The sequence below is a fragment of the Phascolarctos cinereus genome, unplaced genomic scaffold, assembly GCF_003287225.1.
Source record: "Phascolarctos cinereus isolate Bilbo 61053 unplaced genomic scaffold, phaCin_HiC Scaffold_726;HRSCAF=1367, whole genome shotgun sequence".
Taxonomy (NCBI): Eukaryota; Metazoa; Chordata; class Mammalia; order Diprotodontia; family Phascolarctidae; genus Phascolarctos; species Phascolarctos cinereus.
Genome location: NW_027556098.1, coordinates 277,478,821 through 277,500,484, shown reverse-complemented (window position 1 = coordinate 277,500,484; position 21,664 = coordinate 277,478,821). Strand labels below are relative to the sequence as shown.

At 41.8% G+C, this 21,664-nt stretch overlaps 3 protein-coding genes across 3 annotated transcripts; all 3 read left to right on the top strand.

The window, feature by feature from the left end:
- Window positions 1–1,339: 1,339 nt before the first annotated feature.
- OR8A1 (olfactory receptor family 8 subfamily A member 1) lies at window positions 1,340–2,281 on the top strand. Its single transcript, XM_021000668.2, has one exon. The coding sequence runs from the start codon at window positions 1,352–1,354 to the stop codon at window positions 2,279–2,281; it is 930 nt and encodes a 309-aa protein (XP_020856327.1). The 5' UTR covers window positions 1,340–1,351.
- Window positions 2,282–5,437: 3,156 nt separating this feature from the next.
- Window positions 5,438–11,816, top strand: PANX3 (pannexin 3). Its single transcript, XM_021000554.1, has 4 exons — window positions 5,438–5,618; window positions 6,698–6,840; window positions 8,652–8,866; window positions 11,177–11,816. Exons 1-4 carry the CDS (start codon window positions 5,438–5,440, stop codon window positions 11,814–11,816), a joined length of 1,179 nt encoding a protein of 392 aa, XP_020856213.1.
- Window positions 11,817–15,083: 3,267 nt separating this feature from the next.
- TBRG1 (transforming growth factor beta regulator 1) lies at window positions 15,084–21,356 on the top strand. The gene is made up of 9 exons (XM_021000576.2): window positions 15,084–15,445; window positions 16,222–16,292; window positions 17,743–17,978; window positions 18,442–18,578; window positions 18,846–18,992; window positions 19,558–19,655; window positions 19,807–19,917; window positions 20,193–20,335; window positions 21,000–21,356. The coding sequence occupies exons 1-9, from the start codon at window positions 15,296–15,298 to the stop codon at window positions 21,143–21,145; spliced, it is 1,239 nt and encodes a 412-aa protein (XP_020856235.1). The 5' UTR covers window positions 15,084–15,295; the 3' UTR covers window positions 21,146–21,356.
- Window positions 21,357–21,664: the final 308 nt, after the last annotated feature.

The following is a 21,664-nucleotide window of genomic DNA, read 5'->3' as shown; positions in this document are numbered from 1 at the left end:
AAGTTTAGGTTTAAGCTTATGTTTGGATTTTCCCTAAAAGTGAGAGTAGAAAGGTATTCAATGTACAATATCAGGTATGGAACAGGTATTTATTTCCTAGACACATAGGAAATGCTAAAATACAAACAAAACAAACAAAACAAAACCACCTCTCACAAATATATTTATTGATAGTAAGATTTAAAACAGGATTCAGTAACTGAATTTATAATTTGTTCAGTTAGTCACATAGAAGGTATAGCCATATATGAATATGTGTATACACACACACATACACACACATACATATGTGTGTGTGTGTGTGTGTGTGTGTGTGTGTGTGTATATCACTTGGCGGGGGGGAGTAGAGGGATAAAGGTCTAGATCTCCATATTCATCTATGTAGAAAACTCTTAGTGGAAACTTCCTCCAGCAGTGAAGTACATGAAATCCTCTGTGACTTCTATTTTAGAAAGATACCTAAGACACTGAGAGGTTAAGTAAGTGGCCCACAGTCACACAGCTAGGATCTGTCAGAGGCAGGATTTGAATCTAGGTTCTCTTAACTCCAAGGTTAGCTCTCTATTTATTATGCCAAATTGTTTCTAATATTCATGGCATCTCGAATCATATTTGTCTTCACATAAACCTAGCCGCTATCTCCCTTCCAATTACAAGAAGTTAAGCTACAAATGTAAGGAGGGTAGCAGCTAGGTGATGCAACGAATAGAGCACTGGGCCTGCAATCAAGGAGATCTGAGACCTTGTCTTAGCTACTTACAAGCTATGTGACCATAGGCAAGCCACTATCTGCTTTTGTTTCCTCAGTTGTAAAATGGAACTAATAATACCACCTGCTTTCTAGAGCTGCTGTGAAGATAAAATTAGATAATATTTGTAGAGCGTTTTGCAAACTCTAACGTGCTATCTAAATGCTAGCTATTTTTCCCCAAGGCTACAAGTTACTGCTTCAAAATGAAATCTCTTGAACTAAGCAGCACAGTTCTTTTCCAACACATCCAAAATTTGTCAGTGAAAAAAGACTCTGCCAATGGGTGAGTCAGGGAGCTGGATGGATGCAACAATGAGGAGATAAAGTACTGAAAGAGAAAAAACAGGCACAGAACACCTGGAAGAAGTTTTCTGCAGGACAAGTTTTTTATTTTTTTAAGGGCATTGATAGAATATGAGATTTTGTAAAGTGAAATATACATTTCTTGCAGAAAAGTGGAAACAGATCTAATGGCTACAGTAAAATCCTGGGTTATAAGTTTCCAACTCTATCCCACCCTCAGCTGGGTAGAACTAGAAGCACCCTTTAACGTGGTTCTTCTCTCCATTCCTCAGATTCTCCATCCTTACTTAGAAGAAAATGGCAGCAGAAAATCACTCGACAGTGACTGAGTTTATCCTTGCAGGATTAACAGATCGTCCAGAATTCCAACTCCCTCTTTTCTTTCTGTTCCTTGGGATCTATATAATCACTATGGTGGGAAACCTGGGCATGATCACACTCATTGGGCTGAATTCCAGCCTTCACACCCCCATGTACTATTTCCTCAGCAATTTGTCATTTGTTGATCTCTGCTACTCTTCTGTTATTACTCCCAAGATGCTGGGAAATTTTGTATTGGAGAAAAACACAATCTCTTATCCAGGATGCATGACTCAGCTCTATTTCTTCCTCGTATTTGTTATTGCTGAGTGTTACATGCTGACAGTGATGGCATATGATCGTTATGTAGCCATCTGTAGCCCACTGCTCTATAAGGTCATCATGTCCCATCATATCTGCTCCCTACTGGTAGCCACAGTGTACATAATGGGACTCATTGGTTCAACAATAGAGACAGTCCTTATGCAGAAACTGTCTTATTGTAAATTCCTCATCAGTCATTACTTCTGTGATATCATCCCCCTTATGAAACTTTCCTGCTTCAGCACCTATGATATTGAGATGTTGATTTTCTTTTTGGCTGGATTTAACATCATAGCAACCAGCTTAACAGTCCTTGTTTCTTATTCTTTCATCCTCTCCAGCATCCTCCGCATCCGCTCCAATGAAGGCAGGTCCAAAGCCTTCAGCACCTGCAGCTCCCACTTTGCAGCTGTTGGTCTATTTTATGGGTCTACTGCATTCATGTATTTAAAACCTTCAACAGCCAGCTCCCTGGCCCAAGAGAATGTAGCTTCTGTATTTTACACCACAGTGATTCCCATGCTAAACCCCCTAATCTACAGCCTGAGAAACAAAGAGGTAAAAGCTGCCTTGCAGAAAACTTTGAGGAAAAATATGTTCTGATGCAAGTATTATGATACTGGTTGAAGAATATGTTGTAAGTGAAAGCAAGGAAGCCCTTGGAAGATTTAAATTATAGGGATGAGGAGTGAGCAGCTCTCCCCCTGACTATTTTTCTTTGGTAACCCAAGACTCATGCAAGGAACTATAGACAAGCCCCCTTTATATCCCCCTCAGAAGCATAACAATAATCCTCAAGGACTCACCTGCTTACTTCCACGCCTATCTCTCAAATAAGCATAGCAAAGCACTAAAGTCAACAGTCACATAACAGCCAACTCTGATTTTTCCCCAGATCTCTTCATAACTTGGAATTTGGAAAAGAATCTGAAATGTAGTATAAAAAAGGATTCTTTTCCCTCCACACTTAGGGAGAAAAAAAAACTATATTTCTAAAAGCGCAAAGGATAATGAATCTCCAAGTTCCATGTTAGAATCCTATAAGAAAGAAGGCCCTGAGCAGAGCCCAGGAAAAAGACAAAACCTGCTTAGCATTATTGCCAGAGACAAATGGAACCAAATCTGCCTAAGGGATTGAACCTCTGCCATCTAGTCTTTCTATGTAGTCAAGATGATGAAAGAAAATCTGTCACCATTCCAAATGCTCCCCACAGAGAATAACAGGCAGATTGCAGAAAGGTAGAGAACAACAGAATGTATGCGGTTTTGTTTGGGTTAAGGGCACTCCATGTTTTCCTACGTAGGTTTTAAAGTGAATTATCTTAAAATTCAGCAGAGAGGTGGCACATTGGATAGAGTGCCAGGCCTGAAGTCAGGAAGACTCATCTTCCTGAGTTTCAATCTGGCCTCAGACACTTATTAGCTGTGTGACCCTGGGCAAGTCACTTAACCCTGTTTGATTCCATTTTCTCATCTGTAAAATGAGCTGGAGATGGAAATGGCAAACCGCTCTGGTATCTCTGTCAAGAAAACCCCAAATGGGGTCACAAAGAGTCAGACACAACTGAAAAACAACTAAACAACAACAACAAATCTTTTAAAATCACAAAAGATGAAAATGAAGCGGAAAAGGAGGCCAGTGAAGAAAGAAAAGGAAGAAAAGAAGTAGAAGGAGAAGAAGATAGAAAAGACCTTGGTTTAGGGAACAAAATTGGTGTGACTTTTGGTCATGAACTCTAAATATGAAATTGGCATAGCAACCAAAAATAGCATGCTGCCCAATTTGGTTTCCAGGGCCTCAACAACATATTTTATAAAGCTATTAAAGTGAACACTCTACCATCACCCCCTCTTCTATTCCCATTCCAAACCCACACTTCATCCTTACTCTATTTGAATCAGGCTTATGTACAATTTGTACATTTTCTTAATCTTAGAATAATTTTGCACTGTCCAGGACCCTGTAATGAATATATGCAGATCAGTCAGACACAATGGTAACAACTGTACAACAACAAAAAGATTGTAAATATAATGTAATGAATTAAAAATATTTTAGAATTGGGCTTTAGAAAAAACTTCATTATTTCATCAGTTTCTAAAGACAAAACATTATCAGGGTGAGTTCCTTTTACACTCTCAGGCAACCTAGGGAAAGCACAGCCTAAGGAAGCATCAACTGCCTCCCCGCTCAATAAACATCAGTGATTCCCTACTGTCTCCAAGATTAAACATTAAATTTTCTGTTCAATTTTTAAAGTCCTTCATAACCTTGCTCTTCCTACCTTTACAGTCATTTTGTATCTTACTCTCCACCACAATCTCTACAATCCGATGACACTGGCCTCCTTACTATTCCCTGAGCAAGACTGTTCATCTCAACAGCTCGTATTTTTCACTTGCTGTCCCCCATAAGTGGAACTTTCTCCCTCTTCCCCCCTGCCTTCTAGCTCCCCTCACCTTTGTCAAATCTTAGTCAAAAGTCCCACCTTCTTCAGGAAGCCTTTCCTGGTCCTTCTTAATCCTAGTGTCATCCCTTTGAGATTTTCTCCAATTTATCCTGTATATATCCCATTTGTACAAAGTTGTTTCATGTTGTCTCCTCCATTAGACCGTGAACTCCTTGACAGCAATGATTGTTTGGGGTTGGGGGGTTTTCATTTGCTTTTGGGGGTTTGGTTTTCAGGGGGAAGTTTTTGGACTTATTTTGTATCCCCAGCATTTAGCACAGTACCTGGCACATAGTAATTAATAAATGTTTATTGACTTGGCTTAATTAGAAAAGAAGTACACAATCATTCTTCTCCCTACCTGTCTTTTCTCTCAAACTATACCCTTGCTTTTTCTTTTCTCATTCCCACTCAAAATTTTCTAGCCCCCTACTTCCTTCAATTACATTCTTTCTAGGCAAGTTATCCCTTTGCACTGTCATCTGAGGACTAGCCTATCTATGTTCATAGAGGCTCATTATCATGTTGCCCATAGAATAGTGAATTTTTTAGCCATAATAACTCTCAAAGACTGTTTGTCAAGTCTTGAGAGAGTGTCAATCTACCACAGCAACAAAAAAAAAATCCAAAAAATCGCAGATTTTTTAAATGTTGAAGTAAGAAATTAAAGATGCAAAAGAAAAATCAAAAGAAGAAGGATATTTTTAATGTCAAATGCAGCATGACTGGCTTAGAGGAGGGAGCAAAAACCCAAAGCTCAAGTTATCTTTAGGATAAAGCAGGCTAGCGACAGGGGATACCTAACTCTAGCTGAGCCTAGGAGCTCTATCTCCACCCTAAACCACAAATTGAGGGTGGTCAACACATTTAAGCAAACGCCATCCAAATTCCACACCAATTATATAGGGGATGGGGACTGGTTTTATAGCTCTTCATCACCCATGCCTCCCCTCCCCACCCCCAGCAGCCCGGCAGAAAATAACTCATTAATGAGAGGCCTGCATAAAGCCATGAGGCCCCACCCAGGCTCCGGACAGCCACAGAGGGAAAAGATGATTATTCTGTTCTGACCCTCCATCCTCAGAGGCACACCCAAGCCCCAAGCCTCCCTCTAATTAACTGAGTAGTAGGTTAGCACCCTGGGTCCTGGCCAGTTATTTACAGAACAGTCCCTTGCTCATGGCACAGTTCATTCCTGGGCTGCGGGCTCACTCAGCTCAGAGCCCAGCAGCCTGAAGCTGCCTTCTGCTCTTCCCTACCCCTGGGTTTCCCTCCCAACGGCTTTGCAGGCCCCCCATTCAGGAGCATCATGTCCCTCGCACACACCGCTGCAGAGTACATGCTCTCAGATGCCCTGTTGCCTGACCGAAGAGGCCCGCACCTCAAGGGACTGCGCCTGGAGCTGCCCATCGATCGCATCATCAAGTTTGTGACTGTGGGCTTCCCCCTGTTGCTGATGTCCTTGGCGTTTGCCCAGGAGTTCTCACCTGGTAAGCTGCTATCTCTTCCCAGAGCTGTAGGAAGGAAAGAAGTATTTCCTCTTCCCTGCCTGTGCCCTACACCTCTCTTCTCCCCTCTCCACCATCAATGCCATTTCCCTACCCTACCTGGTTGGCTTGTTTTCCCCATTAACAAAAAATATCAAACAGCTAAGGCTTGGGATGCCTGAATTCTCTTCCTGATCCTGACACCTTTCTGTGCTATAGCAATAGCTACCTTATATATAGCGCTTTAAGGTTTAGCAGAGCTCTTTGCGTATATTATCTGATCCTTCTCACAACAATCCTATGAGGTATTATTATTATCCCCATTTTACAGATGAGGAAATTGAGACTGAGAGAGGTTAAGTGGGTCACACAGCTAGTGTCTGACGCAGGAACCGAACTGAGGTCTTCCTAACTCCAAGTCTGACACTCCACCGTGCCACCTAGCTCCCTCTAGGGAATCTAAAAAGAGCATCTGACTTCACTTTGCCTCAATTTCTCCATTTACAAAATAGGAGCGTTTGTGCTTGAGGAAGTGATAGTAAAATACAAAATTAGGATCTTTTGCCACCACCATGACCACCTTGCCCCTCCAATTTGGAGTCAGAATTCTAGGCTTTCCATAATGTGACAATCTCTTCTAAGAGATACATTGTAAGTGCTTAATAAATGCTTGTTGAACGTTAAGACAAACAGCTTTGAAAGCATGAAGAACTCTGATCACTGCAATAACCAACCATGATCCTGGAAGACTGATCATGATATGTTATCCATCTCTTAACAGAGTGGTGCAGAAGGAGACATTTTTTGAACATGACCAATGAGGGAATTTGTTTTACTTGATTATGCATAGCTGTTACAAAGGTTTTCTCTTCTTTGCTCCAAGGTGAAGGAAGAGAAGTTAGGGAGAAAAAAAATAGATTTTGGTTATTTGAAAAAATATTTTTAAATAAATGCTTATTGAAGGAAATTGGGAAGGTAAGCACAGGAGTGATAAGAGCATTGGGGGGTGGTTCGCAGAGAATATCATTTCCTAGGCTCCCATTGCATAGTTTAATGCCACTTCAATGCTGTTTCTGTTCCAGGTTCTCAGATCAGTTGTTTTTCTCCCAGTAACTTCACCATCAGGCAGGCTGGCTATGTGGACAGTTCCTGTTGGGACTCCCTGGTACATCACGAATGGGATGCTGATGGAAACTATAAGACAAAATCCCTCTGGACCCACAAGGTAAAGTGAGTCTAGGCATAATTACGGCATGGCCCAACTGTTAGGTGTAGAGATGGAAAAGGCTATGCTTAACATCCTATATGTATGAGTTTATGAGGCCTCCAAAATACCATAGTACTGACATCCATACAAAACCAGGGACTATATTAAAGGAACCTCTCAACTAAAACAGGAATTTGTAGGATTCTAATCAAGGATTTGGTAAGGCTCAAATGAGATAATGAATGTAAAGCACTATGCACATCTCAAAGTGTTATATAAGTGCCAATTATTATTATTGTTTATTATTATTATTATTATTATTATTATTATTATTATTATTATTATTATTATATGCTACAGTCACCAGACCTACAGTCAGGTGATGACTTCACTCCCTGAACCTTTTACTACACTCCTGCTCAGCTCAAGCACTGTTAATAGAGCAATACAAGCACTATTCAGGGGAGAAAATGTATGGACATGCACTTTTAAGCTTATTCTGCATTATTAACATTTTCTTAAACCTAGATAATCAATAAAACAATAAATCTAGCCCTGATGTGCAGCAACAATTTCTGAGATGTAAAAGGACAAAGTGAAATTTTGTTTGTTTTTTGCTAGGCAATAGGATTAAGTGATTTGCCCACGGTCACACAGTTAGTTAAGTGTCAAGTGTCTGAGGCCACATTTGAACTCAGGTGCTCCTGACTCTAGGGCTGGTGCTCTATCCACTGCACCAAAAATGAAATTTTTACAATGGACTCTAGCAAGCTAGTTGGAGAGGGTTCTAGCCCACTGGTTCTAACCCTCTCTCACCTCATGAAGCAGCATCACTGAAAAAAAAAAGTGCTTCTTTTTATTTAAAAAAAAAATCTCCTCCATTAATTCAACTGCAGTAAAGTTAGGTTTCTTTTCCATTTTTTTCAAACTCTCCTCCAAGAGGAGTTTGAGGCCTAGCCATTACTCTTTAACACAGTCAGAAGCTGTGAATCAACTATTCAAGTTAATGGAATTACCAAGTGTCTACTATGTACCCACCATTGATTAAGTGCCATAAGGGACATATAAGCACTTACAATTTAGTTGGGGAAACAAGCCACACATATGAAATACCCAGAGATCAATTAAAGACCATATGTTGCTGAATGCTAGATGGTGTGGTATGAGCAAGAAGCAATATAGAAAATGGAGAGAACATTGTGGGTTGGAATAATCAGCAAAGTTTTCATAAAAGGAAGTATTGTGGAAAGGATTTTTGTTCTGATAGAAGAGTCCTAACTAGGTCCCTTCCAACAATGAGAGTTTGTGACCCTGTGATTCTATAATAAGCTTCTATAAAAGCTTAAGTTGGGCTTTGAAAAATGGATAAAATCTTAGTGTTTGATGATATAGGGAACTGGAAGAACTGAGATCAGAGAAAGGGGATGAGGGAGATTGAGAATGCTGACTCCTCTTTTCCTAGCATTGTCCTACCAAATCTGCAAAACTCTGGTACCTATTTCTCTATGTGGAAGTTTCTTTCACTCTCCTTTCCCTGATGGTGGAATTGTCCATTCTTGAAAATTATCAGCATAGTTGGTGATGAGGAGATCCCCCTGATCGTGTCAAGAGCCACTGACCTTCACCAAGCTAAGAGACAGCATCAGTCCTCGGTCCTGGGCTGGCTCACAGTTTATGCTGCCATTTCTGCCCTTGATTTAGGAAGAGAGGGAAGAGAAAAATTCATCCCTTCAATGGTCCCTTCTCTAAAAAGCCCCTCATCTCATAATACTTTCAGCACTTTTGTTTTTCTCCACAATACTCACTGAAGTTTAACCACCACCCTGCAGGTTCTCCCCTATTCCCTCTTGGCTCTGGCTGTGCTCATGTACCTACCAACTCTGCTATGGAATTATGTGGCTGCTCCATCTCTCAGCTCTGACCTCCTATTCATCATCAGTGAATTGGACAAATCTTATAACCGTTCCATCCGGCTAGTGCAACATATGCTAAAGATCCGTCAGAAGAGCTCTGACCCTGATGTTTTCTGGGATGAGCTGGAGAAGTGAGTTTGTTGTCCTTCGAAACTTGTAGCCTATGTATTGTTCTTATCTGTTCTCTCCCGAAAAGCTTAAGTTCCAATGAGAGTGGAAGAAGGGGCCTGGAGGAGGTTTGGTATTCATGCAATTAAAATCACATCACACCTTCTTTTCCAGGAGTTCAAATTTCTTAACACCTCATATCATTAACACATCTAAAAAGAGAGCAAAGAATGTACCCCCATTTTATAGATGAGCATACTGAAAATATTAATCTCCCCAAATTATCACTTTTACCATCTCTTTACCCTGATCAAAAACTTTTGCTAGCTTCCCACTGCCTATAGAACAAAATCCGAATCTATCAGAATGCTTTTCAAGGTCAGCTGTAATCTAGCACCACTCTACCTTTCCAATCTTATTTCCCATCTTAGCCAAGCAAAAGTTTCTTCAGTTCATTTCCACTTCCAAAACTTTGTTTATGCAGTGCCTCCTGCATAAAGGCACATGTCCACTCTATACCTATCCAAATCCTACCCACCCTCCCAGCTTAGATCCCATCTTCTCCATGAAGCCTTTCCCTACTTTCCCAGTTTATACTGAGCTGTCCTTTTTTTTTTTAAACTCCTGTGGCACTATCTTTAACAATCATTTTGGCAGTGATTATACAGTCAAATATTCCATGCACCTGTGATCTCATTGATTCAAAGATGTACACTGCAACCCATCCACGACTACCTATCCCATTCAATTCTCATCCATGTCCTCCATAAGTTTACCTCAGACTGTCCACTCAATATGTTCATGACAGAGGCCCTCTCTGCTTTCTCCTGACATTGCCAGGGTACCAGTAGATCACTTTAACTGGCCAACTGTCATCCCTCATCGTGGAGTTTGTTGCCCTAACTCAACTCTAAGCTCCTTGAGGAAAATAACTATATCTCATTTTTCTTATAAACTAAGTACCTCGCTGGATGCAATACTTAATGGATGAATGGAAAAATGGATTGAATATACTAATTTTTTAAAAATTCACATTAAGTACATAGGACTAAAACCATATAATGTGGTCCTATTGGTTTCCAGCCCAGTGTTCATTCCAATAAACTTTGTTCCTGCCTAACGATCTTACTATTTTTCAGATATATTCTACCTGACCAAGAAGATCAATCTTTCCACTAATATATTTATGGGTATAGACAAATAGATAGATAGATAGATAGATAGATAGATAGATAGATAGATAGAGATAGAGATGCCATTTATAGGGTTTAACTCATTGTACTAGGTACTTGGAGGCAAAGTAAAGAAAAAACAGACACACTCCAGATTAGTATCACTGGAGAGTTGGGGTAGTTGTGTTTTAATGTTCTCAAAAAGTTGAACTCCTAAAATATCGTGAGAAGCACTGTGACACAATGAGAAAAACACTGAGATTATAGGCAGTAGATAGTAGACCTCAGGTAAATTACATAATCTGAGCAGAGTTTTCTAATATATAAAATGGGGATAATCATACTTATCATCCACATTACAAGGTTGTTATGGGGAAAACTGTAAACTGTAATCAACCAACAAGCATTGGTTAAGTACCTACTATATGCAGGCAATGTGCTAGAAGATGGGGAGCCCATATTCTATTGGGGAAAGACATCTATATGTGTGTGTATTGTGTATATGCATTACGTATATATGTATGTATTTATATATGTATATTCCAAACATATAGAAAAATAAATACAAAGTAATTTGGGTGAGGGAGACATGAGAAACTGGGAGGATCAAGACAGGCCTCACGCAGAAGGTGGTACTTGAGGTAAACTCTGAAGGAAATTAGAGATTATAAAAGATAGAGGTGAGGGAGTGTATTCCAGGCTCGAGGGACAACCTGTACAAAGGCATGAAGACATAAGAGAACAATAGAAAACTGTCAAACTAGTGCAGATGAGAGCTGATAAGGGCCTGACCTAGGATAGAGAAAAGGAGGAGCAGAGAGAATGGGATGGATGTGAGAGATGTCATACACAGGTAGAATCAAGACCTGGCAACTGACTGGATACACGGAGTGACAAATAAGCAGTAAAGGCTGTGAACCTAGGTGATAGTAAAAATGATGATGCCCTTGACAAAAATAGAGAAGTTTGAAAAAGGGGTCAAAAAAATAAGTCTAGCTCTAAGAACACATTACTAAGTACAATAACCCTTTTCAAATTCCCATTCTGTTACTATCGCTGTTTGGCTTTCATTGAGCAGGGATTTAAGAAGTTCTCCAAAGCCAACCACTGAACTTTCTTGCTAACTCTGCATTTTTTCCATTTTTCTGTCTTCCCCCCAAGGGCTCGGAAAGAACGGTATTTTGAGTTCCCCCTGCTAGAAAGGTACCTTGCCTGTAAGCAGCGTTCACATGTCCTGGTGGCTACCTACCTCCTAAGGAATTCCCTCTTGCTCCTCTTCATCTCAACTACCTGCCTGTACCTCGGATACTTCCACCTGAATATCTTCTTCCAAGAGGAGTTTAGCTGTTCTATCAAAATGGGGCTGCTAAGGGATGAGATTCATGTCCCAGATCTGATTACATGCAGGCTGACCTCTCTTTCCATCTTCCAGATGATCAGCTTCTCCAGTGCAGCAGTGTACCTAATCCTGGTACCAGTGATAATGTACAACCTGACACGACTGTGTCAGTGGGATAAGCGACTACTATCTGTCTATGAGATGCTACCAGCTTTTGACCTACTCAGCAGAAAAATGCTGGGCTGCCCCATCAATGACCTCAATGTGATCCTGCTTTTCCTCCGTGCCAACATCTCTGAGCTCATCTCTTTCAGCTGGTTGAGTGTTTTGTGTATATTGAAAGACACAACCACTCAGAAGCACCATATTGACACAGTGGTAGATTTTATGACCTTGTTGGCTGGCTTAGAACCCTCAAAACCTAAACATCTTACACCCAAGGCATATGATGATCACCCATAGCCATTAGAACAATTCCCCTCCCCTGCTGTCATTGCTAATGAACAGTCAAAGAACCCGTGAACACATACAAATGCACATATTGCATGCTTTAGAATTGCCTAGGAAGTACCTTTGGGGATCAAGTCCTATACCACCCAAAAGATTCAGTTCCCTAGGTGAAACCATACCATTAGGCATTAGAAAAAGATATGGCTCGAATCACAGTTTTTCTTGGAGCTTTATAAGCAAGAAGCTAAGGACAAAGGTCCAACTGATGTAGTAGGAAAGAAGGAGCATGGAACTATTTGTGAACATATGTACTGCTCAGTTTTTGTTCCATGGCTCTTATCCAGATGCAAGATCCTAACAGGCTAGGGATTAAATGGTCATTTAGCCTATAGATAGTGACTTTTATAGTAGTGACTCAAGGTCCTCAAAAAGTCCTGCCATCATCAGAATTTGTCCATCATGTTTTGGAAAGTAGATGATGGTGAAGGGAACCTGTAAACAGGGCCTAATCTGTTTCCAAAGCTTTGAGGCAGGCAAAACCTGGACCAAAATGAGCAATTTAGAAGAAGGCTAGTTACACAGCTCCTGTCATGTTCTTTACGTTTCAAACTGTATCATCTCCTCCTTGTCATCATCATTCACCCTGATACATGTATAATGTTTTAAAGATTACAAAGAACTTTTCATGATCTCAACTACAGATTTACAACACCAAGGGCTAGGACCATGAATTAGATTCTTCATCCCTGCCTGACCACAAATTCAACATATGTCATTGCAAATGATTCTGTATAACAATACACTGCAAAGGCCTCAATAACAAATCCCTACTAATCAGAATGATAAACTGATGGTAGTGAGTTCCTTCTTAGTAACTTTTCTTTTTCAGAGAGTAGGTCTCTCTATCTCACACAGGCGAGCAGTACAGTGGCCCGTCACTGCTCAGTCCCACTGCTGATTGGCATAGAAGCTTTAATCTGGTCTGTTTTTCCAACCTGGGCTGATTTGTGCATGCTTAGGCAGCACAATGGCCCTATGCCCCTGGAGGATCAGTGTTAGCCCTACTAACTCACCTCGGTTGCTCAAGGGATCCACCTGGCTTAGCCTTCCCCAAGAGCAGGGATTCTACATTACTTCCTCTAAATCTTCCACATTATTCTCTGATATTGGGCTTAATCGAATCTTCATTGAAATCTAAATTTCTAGAGATAAATTCCTTTTTGCTGTGGATGAGGAGGAGGAGAAGGTGGCAAGAAGTCAACTGACCTTTGTATTATAAATTCTTCTTTACAGCTATACACTTTCTAAGTTTCTGCAGAAAATTGTTACATATGTAATTCAAACTGGCAATAAAGCTTCTGGAATCAGAAGAAAATGATATATTTTGATTCCTAGAACTTTTTAGCTAAAATTCATCAAATTGGCTTGTGATAGATTGTTTTTCCACCCAAGGACCAGGGATCCTTCAAACTGTCTCAGGAGGAAGAGGCAGACCCAGATTCTAAACTTTCCTATATGGAGATTGTTGAGATCCATTAGTTCAAAGCAGCCTGAAAGCTGCATCAGAGACATCTTTCCTTCCCTCTATTATGTGGTACAAAGAGGAACCAAGTAAATAAACATAGAGCCTACCTGTCTAGGGACTTGAAAGAATGCTAGGCCGAAAATAAATCAGGCAGCTGACAAAACATTGAAAACTTCCTACCACCATTTATAGGCTGCTGATTCTATAACTCTATATCATTAAATGGGCAGCTAGGTGGCACAGTGGATAGAGAGCCCAGCATGGAGTCAGGAGGATCGAAGTTCAAATTCAGGTTCAGACACTCATTAGCTATATATGAGCCTGGGCAAGTCATTTAACCCTATTTGTCTCAGCTTCCTCATCTGTAAAATGAGCTGGAGAAGGAAACAGCAAACCATTTCAGTATCTTTGACAAGAAAATCCCAAATGGGGTCACAAAGAGTGGGACCTGACTGAATAACAACATATCATCAAATGCGTAATTACCACAAAATGGTAGTTTTTTTTTAAGTTTGCCATTTTTATTTTTTAAATTAACAAGCATTTTTAAAATTAATCTATCCCTCCCATTATCATTCCTCAACCTACAAGCAAGTTAAAAAGGAAAACAAAAATCAAGCCCTCAATATATGGCTTCAGGGTTGAACTAAACAAATTCCTACATAAGCCAAGTCTAAATTACCTCTGTCAGGAGGTGAATGTCATTTCATCTTCATTCTCTTGGACTCCTGATTTATCATTAGGTCCTATTCTAAAATTGGTCTCCTAGTTTTGCTCAATCACTCTGCAGCAGTTCTTCCCAGTGTTCTCTCAAACTGTCTGGTTTTGGAGTGTTTCTTTTTTTTCATAGCTGGTAATAATCCCTACAGACAAGAAGATTCCAAAAACCAATCTAGAAAGTTAGAGTAATCAAGCTTATGAAATCACAGTGGAACTACTTAACTTTGTTCAAGTCAGGACAGCACTCCTAGGCCTCCCCTTACTCATCTGAGGACGTTTTCCAGCTCTGTTCATCTAATTCTGTATCATACATAGTCGGGTATAGCAAGCTGCATACAACTGCAGTGGGTTCTACTAGCTCTGCACCCCAGTTCCACCTTGCTTTTGAGTTTTTCATCGCCCAATAAAGCTCTAGAGCTAACCTCGGGCTCACAGCAGCTTTTTCTCATTAATCCTGGGGACACTGGAGTGTTTTGTGACTGTCATATTTTATTTTGACCGATGAAATCCCAGTCCAGACACTTTCCCCAGCCTTGTGCCCAAATATACGTGAACTGTTCAAAAGTTCTGGATACCAAATAAAGGGCAGCTTAACCACCCTAATACTTTGGGGACCCTCTTCTACGTCATATGAGGTCAGAGACTTCGATCTTTGATCCACGACGTTTGACCCTAAAAGGACTGGGGAGGATAGATGGCCCCAGGTCTAGGGGCAGGGCCCAGGCAGCAGGACACGAGGGACACAAGCCCAGGGTCTAGACAGAAATCTGTAAGAGGAGGGGTGGGAGACTGGGCGTGCGAGGGAAGGGCTGCCCCTCCCGGGCTCCGACAAACTGCTAACCCATCCTGGGGCAGCCGCCCTCCCTGCCTTCCCATCTGCAGGTCTCGGCCTCGGAAGGTGAGCTGCGGCTCCCATCCACGGCCGCGCAACCGCAGTTCCGCTCGCTATACCACCGCCAACAGTCCGCTCCAAAGTCGCCAGCCGCCAGGGGGCGCATGCATTCCGGGCAGCAAACGTCACTTCCTCTAAATCCTTCTCCCTTCCGGTGACTGCGGGACCCGGAAGCGCAGCGCCGGCGCCGTACAGCGGGCCTGGACAGCTGTCTTCGGGCCCACAGCGGCCTCTCCGGATTCGGAGCCGGTGAGCCGTTCTCTCCTCTTCCACTCGGGAGCAGAAGCCGATGCCGCGAGCCCAGGGGGGGCCTCCGGAACGCGCTGTCCGGAGCCCCGGCGGCCGAGCCGGGTCATGAGCCTCTTGGGCGGCTTCGCCTCCTCTCCTCTGTCCCCGCTGCAAGCGAGCAAGCCCAGGATGAAAAAGCCCCTAAAGAAGAGTCAGAACGAGAAGTACCGGCTGAAGTACCTCCGGCTGCGGAAGGCAGCCAAGGCCACGGTGTTTGTGAGTCCTCCTGCCCACGGCGTCCGGGCCCCGCCAGGCCCAGCCGACCCACCTCCCAGAATAAAGCTCCTTATCCCAAAGATGAACCTCTGAGTTTTTTTTCAAGTACACGCTTCCCTGCAAAAGTCTCAACCCTTTTCCGAAAGCTGGGGCATTTGGCAGGTCACGGTATTTTATTTATCGTGGGGAGAGAAAATCTGGTGATTTAACTCCCCATGAAATTCTGTGTCCCACCCCTTTTTTCATTCTGCTGAAAGGTTCGAAACTTTTTTTTCTACAAATTTGAAAAAGAGATATGTAAATGGACTTATTAAATGTAAGGTGTTGAGTTTTGTTTTGTTGCTTCTTTAAGTGTCCTTCCTAAGGCCTGGGAGCAGCTGAAGTACCCTTGAGTAACTAGGTTCGTGAAATGCTTTGTTATTTGAGGTCTGCTGTACTCCGAAAAGTCACCGCACCTGGAGAAATGTAGGAAATGCCAGAGCCTCATGAAACAGACTTAACCTTTAGTTACGTTATTCTGGCCTTCATATTAAAGGTTTGAACAGATGCCCTGTTGTGAATACCTCCTAAGGGTCTCAATTGCAGGACTCTTCCCTGTCTGTCACCCAATAGGGACCCTTGTTCCCCTGTTTTCTCCTTAGGCTTCAGTAGATGCCCCAGCCACAAAAACTTAAATAACATCCCATACCTTTAACCATATTTCTTAACTTCCTGGCCTATACCTTTTATTCCTGATCCTGCTTAAGTGATGATGCTTTTCAAAATTTTTCCTAAAGGAAAATGCAGCTATTTGTGATGAAATTGCCCGTCTGGAGGAAAAGTTTATCAAAGCAAAAGAAGAAAGAAGGTGAGTCAGCTACATTTCGTGGTTGCAAACCACATTTTTACTGGGTTGTACAGAATGATCTAAGATTTTTTTTTCCCTCTGGGACTTAAGTACATGGCAGAGACCCTAAACATACAGGCTTTCTTGAATAATGAGTCAATTTTCAACAAGCATTTATTAAGTTCTAGTGCCAAAAACTGTGCTAAACTCTGGAACATACATTCTGCTCTTGAGAAGATTATATTCTAATGCTAGAGACAACATGCAAAAATTGTACCTAAAAGGATATATGTTGTGTAAATGGAATGTAATGGGGGGGGGCAGAGGAAAAACCTCCTGCAGAAGGTGGCATTTGAATTGAATCTTGATTAAAACTAGGGAAACTAAGAGGCAGAAGAGGAGAGAGATTATTCCAGACATTGGGAACAGCTAGTGGAAAGGCACAGAATCAATAGATAGAGTGTCATATGTGAGGAACATAAAGAGGCTAGTGTCACTGATCAGAGAGTAAAGTGGAAAGGAGCCAAGTTGTGGCAGACTTTAAAAGCCAAACACAGGACTTTATATTTGATCCTAGAGATAATTGGGTAGAGTTTATTGGGTAGAAAATATAAGGAAGTATACTCTGACTAGGAGACTGAAGCATAAAGAGACCATAGCATTCACGTAACAAAATATTTTTTGAGTGCCTCTTGTTCAGTCGTGTCTGGCTGTTTGTGACCCCACTTGGGGTTTTGTTGGCAAAGATACTGGAGTAGTTTACCATTTCCTTCTCCAGCTCATTTTACAGAGGGGAAACTGAGGTAAACAGAGTTAAGTGACTTGCCCAGTGTCACACAGCTAGTAAGTATCTGAGAGCAGATTTGAACTCAGGTCTTCCGGATCCCAGGCCCAGTACCTGGCTGCCCTGTTGAGTGCTTCGTAACATGTAAATCTCTACATTATGGGGAGTACAAAGATATGGTCCTTGCCCCTCAAGAATTAACACATCTCAAGGAATCCTAGGGACAAACGGGAGAGGGGCTGATCACCTATTGCTGACTTTTTTAATCTATTGGATCTTCTGCGGGCTATACCTTATCTCTAGTATCAGTCTCCTTCCCTTCCCTCCAGCCACCTACCCCATATAATACTAATAGCTCATAGAATGTCTTAAGGTTTACAAAGCATTTACCCTACAACTCTTTGAGGTAGGTAGTTCAAATACTATTATTCTTTTATTACAGATGAAGAAACTACTCAGAGAGGTGATATATTTATTACCTGAGTCCCATAGTTAGTTAAAAGCAGAGCTGGGATTTGAATCCGGATCTTCTGACTGCAGAGCCAGTGGTCTTTCTACTATATAATGTTGACATTGTTGTTCACAATTCTAGTATTCTCTAGTGCCTAAAGTTCAGATATAATATTGAGAAAATAAAGCATACACTAAACCTGTATCTTTTTTTGTTTTGCCCCTTCATCATATAAGGTACCTCCTGAAAAAGCTACTCCAGCTGCAAACTCTGACTGAAGGGGGAGAGATCCAGACTGTAGCAAACACCCACAGTTCTAACCTGCCTTTGAGTTATGGTGTGGCCACTTCCGTGGGTCCCATTCAGGGAGCTGGACCTGTTCCTGTATCCAGCTCTGTGGTTGAAGAACCATTTGGGAAGAAACCCAAGAAGGAAAAAAAAGAAAAAGGAAAAGAAAACAACAAAGTGGAAGGTACTTTGCCTAAGGGTGTCAGTTTACCAGTTTTCTCACACATTCGTAGCAGACACCCGGCACTGTGACTGGTGTCTACATATTTCCACCAAAACACCTTAGAACTGGCAGGAAGAAATTCAGATCAGGCATAAAGAAAAAAAGCTGGGCTCCCATCTCTTTTGGATAGAGAGGTATAATCCTTAGAGAATAGGTCACTTTTAGGAAGGCTCTTCTGGCTTTGAGAATTTTAGATAATGAAATGGAAGCTCTCAGAGGGAAGGACCCTTGGGTACAAAAGCTAATTGGTTATGACAAGTTATTGATTATGACAGTGAATTAGTAAGGACACTAAGGGCCTGAGGAGAAATCACAGTGCCCAAGCTATAGAGCCAGAAAACTATCTGTAGCTTCCACAAGTAAATTCTGCCCTTTTCCTCAGTACAAGGGGCCTAAAGTGGGTGACCCCAGGTTTGCGTTTCAGTTCTGAAGAAAGCATCCAAGAAAAAGAAAATGGAGGGAGGTGCTCGCAAGCTGGTTCAGCCCATTGCCCTGGATCCCTCAGGACGGCCTGTGTTTCCCATCGGACTAGGGGGTCTAACAGTTTATAGCCTAGGGGAGGTGAGTGAGACCAGTGGTGGGTAGAAAGGGTGATCAGCTAAATTTGGGAATGGGATTAAATGTCAGTGAGAATTTCTGGTCTGTTCCCATTAGCAAGTAACCCCTTGCCAGTCCATACCATTCCTAGAAAACTAGTCCCTAGGAGACCAGGTCAGTTTTCCGCTATACACACACTCCAGGGATATGAGTCACTATTTGTCAGCTCCAGGTGGCCTGGAGTTGTGACCAAAAATCTTGTGGGGGGTGGGTGGGTCCTTTTTACTATAGATCATCACTGATCGACCTGGCTTCCATGATGAGGGCGCTATCTACCCTGTGGGTTTCTGCAGTACCCGAGAATATGCCAGTATGAAGTGCCCGGACCAGAAGTGTTTGTACACCTGTCAAATCAAGGATGGTGGTATGCAGCCCCAGGTACTAGCTCTTCTAGAGGTATGACCTGCCAATTTAAGAAGCTCAGGGCCACATAGGGTCAGGAGTAGTTTGATCTGCTTGGACCTCATGGTGGGCTAAGTATGAAAGAAACTAAGCTGGGATATAAAACTCCTAACCCTCTTTTCCATATTTTTCTTCATAAAGCACAGACATAGAATTGTCCAATTTCCCAGTCATTACTATTTCCTGTCCCCAGGTTTTAAAACTCTTAAACTTCATTGGCCAGTTTTCACTTAGGTTACAACTATGAGATTGAGTGGAGGGTCTGAACTTTGCTGAAGAGGAGTGCTGGGAATATACCAAGCCTGCCTGACCAGTCTAGATAAATTCATGGCCCACAAACCAACTGAGCCTTCCCAGGCGTATGTGGGTTCTTATCTTGTCCTGTGGCTGTCCTCTAAGAGAAGCATTCTTACCCAGTGTCCATTGTGAGGCAGAATAGCCCCAGATTCCACAGTGAGGTATATTTACAAGAGTAGCGTGATTTGTATTTTCACCCTCCTTGGGAAATCTACCTGAACTACTCCATCATCATTTTTCCCAGTTTGAGATTGTGCCTGAGGATGACCCTGAGAATGCCATTGTGGGCTCTTCTCCAAATGCCTGTCATTCTGAATTACTCAAGACCATCAGTGCAGCTTGGTGAGTCAGCCCACTGGTGGGTGAAACAGAATGTATTGGAACAGTGAGGCGTTTTTCTTTGCTCTCAGCTTTGGACTGAGGTCTTATTTCCTATCTCTTGGATCTTTGTCCTCCTTAATAGGCTATTCCAATTTTTCCACTTGCTGTTTAGGGGGAAGCTACTTCCCAATGTGCTTCCATCTGGAGCTGATTTCTTTGGGTTTTCTCATCCAACCATCCACAACCTGATCCAGAGTTGTCCAGGAGCTCGGAAATGTGTCAAGTGAGTGTGGCCACATCGGTTTTCCTAAGCGAACGAACTATAGCAGTCAGCTGACCAGAGAATCTAAGGCTAAACCAGGACTCTAAATATGCCAGTCTTTTTCTTTTATTTGTAATAGGTAACATAGTAGGGTAGGGAAAATCTAGATGTATTGAAGGGATACGGATCTGGATGTTGAAGGATGTTCATAAAAACATAGTCCCCAAATATATAATAAAATTGGTAGGGGAACAGAGATCGTATTGCTCACAAGAATGCTCCCTCTGATCCTACAGTTACCAATGGGTGAAGTTTGATGTGTGTAAACCTGGGGATGGTCAGGTCCCCCAGGGGCTTCCAGACAATGATGCAACTATGAGCTTTGAGGCCTTTCAGAGACAGGCCTTTGAAGAAGATCACAGTGATCCCATTCTACCAGGTAACTTCCCTCACTTTTGTTTTTCTTGTTAAAATTATCAAACTTTCAGCCACCCTATCCTTCTGCCTATAGTTTGACATCATATAAGCAAAGGCCTTGTATGGTATGAACTGGAAGTAGAGTCAAGTCTTAGGGGATAGAATTTACTGCTTTGAGCAGCTTTCCAGCATAGTTGGTAGAATTAGCATCTCAGTCCTAAGTAGCTAAGGAAAACTATTCCTTGTCAGTTTTCCTTACATACTGCCAAGGGAGGGCTTTGAAAACCTCGGTGTCTGTAACAAATGAACAAGCTAAAGATATTTAGGGATTGGGATTGGCTCCAGTTCTGCCTTTTTGGATTGTCTCCCCACAAATGGAGAGCATCATATTCTTTACATAATTGAGCCTGGTCAAACAGCATAGTCTACATTAGAGCCCTTATCTAAGGAGCTAGAGGACTAAATTTGAATTAGGCTGTTGCCTATAATTCACTGTGACCTTAAGCTCAGGCCCTTATCTTCTTTCTATATAAAAAACAGCCCTCCGTACTACACTGGGAAGACAGTCCTGACAAAATGAAGTAAAGGATGTAAGAGAATTGATTGCAAAGGCCTATTTTACCTATATTGTCAGAATTGTGACCTAGCATTCCCAGGTAGCAGTAGAACTTATATTGTTTTTCTAGGATCTCTGGATCTCCCAGGGCTCCAGCCTGCATCATTTGTGTCATCCTATCAGCCCATGTTCCTGACACATGAGCCCCTGCCAGCCACCCACCTTCAGCACATTAAGTCTCCATCCCAATGCAGCCCAGCCCAGTCCTCAGACTGAACGAGGCAGCAGAGACTACCAGGCTTATTGTGGTGAAATTTTTAAGTTAAGATAAAACTTAAACATATGAAAGTAGCAGAACCCAGCTATGATGATGGAAGCATTGACATCTTTTATCATTGTATCATAGAAGATCTCTTGGCAATGATTTTCCCTGGTAAAGACTTTGGCTGTTTTTATCTTTTGTAATAAACTTTTCTTGTCATTCCTGCTTTGTTTTCAAAATGTTGTAATTAGGATCTCACTTTCCTGTGGTTGCTGCTGCTTCTGCCTAAGGCTAAAGTGAATTCCTCTCCTTCATGTAATTTATTTTGCTAAAGCTCATGTTACAGAAAAAGATAATGATTCTGATTTAGTAAGGCTAACAACTTATAATCTAGTTCTCTATACGTTGATCTGAATCTTTCCTTTGGCCCAAATTGCTACTTCATTTTTATAGTAAGACCATTAAAAACAAGAGCCTTGTACACATAGAGGCAAGAGAAGTCTGGCCCATGATGTACAGTCAGCAGTTTCCTT